Source organism: Schistocerca serialis, chromosome 4 (assembly GCF_023864345.2).
Source record: "Schistocerca serialis cubense isolate TAMUIC-IGC-003099 chromosome 4, iqSchSeri2.2, whole genome shotgun sequence".
NCBI classification, from domain to species: Eukaryota; Metazoa; Arthropoda; class Insecta; order Orthoptera; family Acrididae; genus Schistocerca; species Schistocerca serialis.
The window spans coordinates 464,357,062-464,363,061 of NC_064641.1; the positions used below are offsets into that span (position 1 = coordinate 464,357,062).

At 43.6% G+C, this 6,000-nt stretch overlaps 1 protein-coding gene across 1 annotated transcript in view; it reads right to left on the bottom strand.

The window, feature by feature from the left end:
- The window catches only part of LOC126474152 (uncharacterized), a 36,779-nt gene extending 31,098 nt beyond the window's left edge, over nucleotides 1–5,681 (bottom strand). The window contains exon 1 of the mRNA XM_050101609.1: nucleotides 5,577–5,681. Within this exon, the coding sequence (XP_049957566.1) occupies nucleotides 5,577–5,609 (33 nt within the window). The 5' untranslated portion in view covers nucleotides 5,610–5,681. The remainder of the gene's footprint in view (nucleotides 1–5,576) is intronic.
- Nucleotides 5,682–6,000: the final 319 nt, after the last annotated feature.

The following is a 6,000-nucleotide window of genomic DNA, read 5'->3' on the forward strand; positions in this document are numbered from 1 at the left end:
AGACAAGCTCCTTCCTAATAGCCATGATTAACTATATCCTCACCCACAATTACTTATACTTTGAAGGCATTATCTACAAACAAATCCCAGGTATGGCTATGGGGACCCACATGACACCATCCTATGCCAACCTATTCATGGGCCATCTAGAGGAATCCTTCCTATACATCCAGAATCCTGAACCACTCATCTGGTTCAGATTCATTAATGACATCTTTGAAATCTGGATTGAAGGTGAGGACACCCTATCCTCATTCCTCCAGAACCTCAACAACTTTTCCCCCATTTGCTTCACCTGGTCCTACTCAACCCAACAAGCCACCTTCCTAGATGTTGACCACCACTTGAAAAATGGCTCTCAGTAGCTCCGTCCATATCAAACCTAGGAAACACCAGAAATACCTCCACTTTGACAACTGCTACGTATTCCATACCAAGAAGTCCCCTCCATACAGCCTAGCCACCCGTGATCACTGCTTTTGCAGTGACAAGCGGTCCCTCTCAAAATATACTGAGGGGCTCACTGGAACTTTCACCAGACCTTAATTATCCTCCCAAGCTTGTACAACAACAAACCTCTTGTGACTTATCTTTTCAGTCCCCCAGCACCTCCCAAAGCACCACCATCCAGTCTCAGACCATTCCCCTTGTAACTCAGTAACACCCAGGACTGGAGCAACTGAATTACATTCTCTGCCAGGGTTTCAACTACCTCTCGTCATGTCCTGAAATGAGAAATGTCCTGTCCAGTATCCTTCCCCCCCCCCCCCTGCCTCCCCCCCCCCCCCAAAAATGGTATTTCACTGTCCAGCAAACGTATTCAATGTACTCATCCATCTCTACACAACCCCTGCTCCCAACCCCTTACCTCATGGCTCATACCCCTGTAATAGGCCTAGGTGCAAGACCTATCACTTATATCCTCCCACCACCACCTACTCCAGTCCGGTCACAAACATCACCTGTCCCATCAAAGGTAGGGCTACCTGTGAAGCTAGTCATGTGATCTACAAGCTAAGCTGCAACCACTGTGCTGCATTCTATGTGAGCATGACAATCAGCAAGCTGTCTGTCCACATCAATGAGCATCAACGAACTGTGGCCAAGAAACAAGTGGACCACCCAGTTGCTGAGCACACTGCCAAATATGACATCATTCATTTCAATGACTGCTTCACAATCTGTGTCATATGGATCCTTCCCACCAACACCAGCTTTTCCAAAATGCATAGGTGGGACCTTTCCCTGCAATATATTCTACGTTCCCGTAACCCTCCTTGCCTCGACCTTTGTTAGTCATTGTCCTCACCTATCTAGCCTACCTGTTCCCATTCCAGCACTATACAGCCCTCATTCCACCATCGCACTCAGCATTTTTACTTCTCTCCTTTCCCATTACCCCCCAAAAATCTCTCTCCTGCCCTCCGCCTAACCTCCCAACGGCACATAGCTGCCCTACCCTCTCTCCACCTCGCCTCTAGGCACTCCCCAGCAGCACTGCACTGTCCGCCACACCTATCCTACTATCCCTCCCCCTCCATGCCCCAGCCTCCTTCTTACCACTGCCCACTTGCCACTTCCATCATGCACTGGTGCTGCTGCTTGCAGTGTGGCTACAGTTGTCTGAGACTGCAATTATGTGTGTGTGAGTTGTGTTTAGAGTGTGTGTGTGTGTGTGTGTGTGTGTGTGTGTGTGTGTGTGTGTGTGTGTGTGTTTTGTCCACTTTGGAGAAGGCCTTGTGGCCCAAAGCTTATGTGTTTAATAGTGTTTTTGTCGTGCCTGCCTTTGACTCAGCATTCCTGTTATATGATGAGTAGCAATCTATCATTATCACAATATTTTTGAAAAAGGTAGATTACTGCTCACCATAAAATGACCATTGAGTTGCAGAAAGGCACAAAAAAAACATTGTTACGCATTATAGCTTTTAGCCAAAGCCTTCTTCAGCAAAGAAAACACACACACTTTCGCATAAGAAAGCACATTTCACTGACACATGGCCACTACCACCACCAGCTCCAACTGGAACACGGCTGTCACATGATCAGCAGTCTGAAGTGAGCTGGGGAATGGGGATGGATAGCAGAATATGGGTGGGGGAGAGTAGAACACTGTCTGGTGGGTCATACACAGACTAGAGACTGCCAGGCACAGCTTTGGGAGGTGGGCTGTGGAGAAAAAGTGGGGAGTGGAAAAGGAGAGAAGCAGGGAAGGAAAAGGACAAGTGGATACATTGCCAGAGTGAGACACACAAAGAGGGTTGGGGAATGTGAAAAGGAAGGAGGGACAAATGGGGGCAAACTGTTATTGGACGATGTGGGAAAGTGGGTTACCATAGGTTGAGGCTGGAATAATTTTGGGAGCGGAGAATGTGTTGTAAGGATAACTCCCATTTGCACAGTTCAGAAAAGCTGGTGGTGGAGGGTAGGATTCAGATGGTCTGGGTTGTGAAACAGTGATTCAAATAAACCACATTATGTTCAGCTGTGTGTTGTGCAACAGGGTGGCCTACTTTGCTCTCGGTCACAGTTGAATGATGGCATTCATCCTGGTGGGCAATTGGCTGGTAGCCATACCAATATAAAAGGCTGTGGAATGGTTGCAGCAGAGCTGGTATACAACAGGGCTGCATTCACAGGTGGCCTGACCTTTGATGGAGTACAAAAAGCCTGTGACAGGACTGGTATAGGAAGTGCTGGGTGGGCGGATAGGGCAGGTCTTGTACCTGGGATCCTTGTGGCAAGGGGGTTTGGGATTGTGAGTAACACAGGGATGGAATGGGGTGTTGTGGAGGTTGGGTGGATGATGGGACACCACTTTAGGAGGGGTGGAAATGATCTCGAGTACGATATTCCTCATTTCAAGGCATAATGATAGATAATCAAAGTCCTAATGATTGGTGTGGTTCAGTTGTTCCAGTCTGGGTTGGTATTGGGTGACAAAGGGGGCACTCTTTTGTAGCTGGCTCTTGAGGGTGGTTGGAGGGTTTGGGGTGTGTAGGGAAATGGCCCTGGAAATCTGTTTGCATACAAGATCTGTTTGATAGTGCCTTTCTGAGAAGGCCTTGGTGAGACCTTCAGCATGCTGGGAAACAGAGTTCTTGTTACTGTACATATGCCATCCCCATGTGGCATGGCTGTGTGGGAGGAATTTTTTGGTATTGAAGGGATGGAAGCTGTCAAAATGCAGATACTGTGGGTAGTTGGTGTGGACAGAGGTGTGGATGGAGCCATCAGAGAGGAGGAAGCCAACATCTTGGAAGGAGGGCAGGAAAACCATGTGAAGCGGATGGGAGAGAAGGTGTTGAGGTTGTGAAAGAATGAGGGTAGGGTGTCTTGGCCATGAGTCCAGACCATGATGATACCATCAACGAAACTGAAGCAGACCAGTGATTTGGGGTTTTAGGAGGCAGGTTTTCCCTAGATGGCCCATAAACAGGTTGGCATAGGAGGGTCCCATGCGGTTGCCCATGGCAGTGCCAAGGATTTATTTGTATATCTTCCCTTCTGAGGAGAAGAAGTTATGTGCTAGGATAAAGTTATATGGGTGGGTTTAGAGACTGAAGGACATTGGAAAAGGTAGTGTTCAGTTGTGTCAAGACCATGAACATGAGGGATGTTGCTGTTCAGGGAAGTGGCATTGACAGTAACCAGTAGGGAACCAGGAGGAAAAGGGGTGGAAATGGTGGAGAGTCAATGAAGAAAATGGCTGGTATCTCTGATGTGGGAAGATAGATTATAGACAATCTGTTGGAGGTGTTTGTCAATGAAGGCCAAAATTGTTTCAATGCGGGAACAATAACCAGCTATAATGGTGGTTGAGTTTGCCTGAATATTGGGGAGTATGTAGAAGTTGGGTGTGCAGGTGTCATAGAGATATAGTGGGAAATGGATTCAGGGAAGAGGTTCAGGGAAGAGCCTCAGACTTTAATAAGGGACTGAAGATTTTGTTGGACTCTAGGATAGAATCACTAAGGCAGAGTTTATAGGTGGATGAGTCAGACAACTGGCAGAGGCCTGCTGCCAAGTAGTCTCCGTGACTCACCATACAGTGATGGAGCCTTTGTCTGCAGGGAGAATAATTAGGTCAGGATCTGTTTCTGAACTGTGTATGGCTGTCATTTACTCTCCTGAAAGGTTGGGGTTCGTAGTAAGGGACCTGGGGTGCTTATTTGAGTGAATGTTTGTGTGCTTTATTTACTGGAGAAGGCTTTTGCTGAAAGCTGTAGTGTTTAACAGTATTTTTGTTGTGCTTGTTTGCAATTCAATCTTTATGGTGAGTAGCAGTCTACACATTTCTTTTTATTGTTGAGGCTAGAACTTCATAGGAGCATACCAGTTGTCTTACCCAACCTAAAAATGGTGTTTTTAGACATTGTGTTCTCATTTAATCTATCATCAGTTATGTCTAAATTTAGTTTGTTGGAGACAAGTTGTTTACACACTACATTTTCTCAGGTAAATAAAGGTTATGACCTGATTTTAAGGTGCTCCCCCCCATCCCCCTGCCTTTTTGTTAAAATTATCACTGCCCTTCTAATCAGTTAGCAAACTTAATACTAGAAAGAGAAGAGGAAAATTAGAAGTTGACTCTACACATGTTACACATCCACAGTAAGAAAGACACCATGAGACATAAAGCAACAGAAAAAATATGGATGACTGTTAGGCAGTGACAACAATAAGGCTGTATGTGTGGGCAAAACTGAACTGTGAAGGGACCAGGTAATATGAAATATGAAGAAACTACACAATGTGATGTAGAATAAATGACAGAAAAAAGATTTACAGTGCTTCTGTGTACATTATTAGTTTATTAATTCTGTAGATCTCAGAGTGAAGGAGAACCTCTAGGGATATTGAATATATCAAGAAATATTTTCACAAAGTTGAACTCTTTTAGAATTGCATTAATAATTACTGATAAATTGCTGTAGGTGTTGTGTTCACTCAGGTTATACTTGACACAGGAAAATATCTAGAATGCTGTTACTTCTGCTTCTTCGTCAGTTACATTCTATGGACATTTTTCACCTCATATTGTTAGCTAAATATGTACATGAGTACATTTACATTTCTATTAGAACAGCATTTATCTATGAGTTAATGAAACAAAGACATGTAAACAATTATAACTGCTACTTGTCATGCAGTTAATAGAAATCTCCAATCCATTGTAGAAAGCATGGATAATCATGTACTAATTTCTATTTCTTTTGAATTTGTATGATATATCCAATTTCTTGGTGGACGTCAGAGACTTGCTGAAGTTCTTTGTGCCATGTACGTTTTTTTAAGTATGCTTTATTTACTATACCTGTATTTCCACACTAGATGGGTCATTAAAGCAGCAGGAAGTGAAACTGTACAAACCATCATATTAATCTTTAAGTTATTTGGAGTTGTATGCAAATTAAGTGATTAAACCTGTTTTAGTTAGAGGTGTTAACAGGGACACGATGTATTTATTGCATTAACGAGATACTCTTTTCATTACATGTGTGAAACTACTGAGTTACAGGGGAATGAAAGAGTGTAAATGACTTTCAAATAAGCTAATACTTGATAGTAATTACCAAAGAAACAACTGTCCAAAACAGGCACTGCATGTTGGAAAACAAGTTGGTCCTATTTCACACTACAGCTGCACACAAAACATCTGATAGACTACTGAGTGAATAAATAGCCCCTCTCATACTTTTTTGCAAATTGAGGACACTCTCTGTCTCTCTCTCTCTCTCTCTCTCTCTCTCTCTCTCTCTCTCTCTCTCTCACACACACACACACACACACACACACACACACACACACACACACACACATACTCATACTCATACATACAGATAAGAAGTGTTTAGTCAGGAAATCCAGTTACATAATGTGATGAATATATGATGAACATAAATATTTCATGATGCCCCAGAATAAGGAAATATACAGCTGTGAATGCAAAATAAGATTGCACGACAAGGCATTATCTATAAGCAATACTATCAGCAA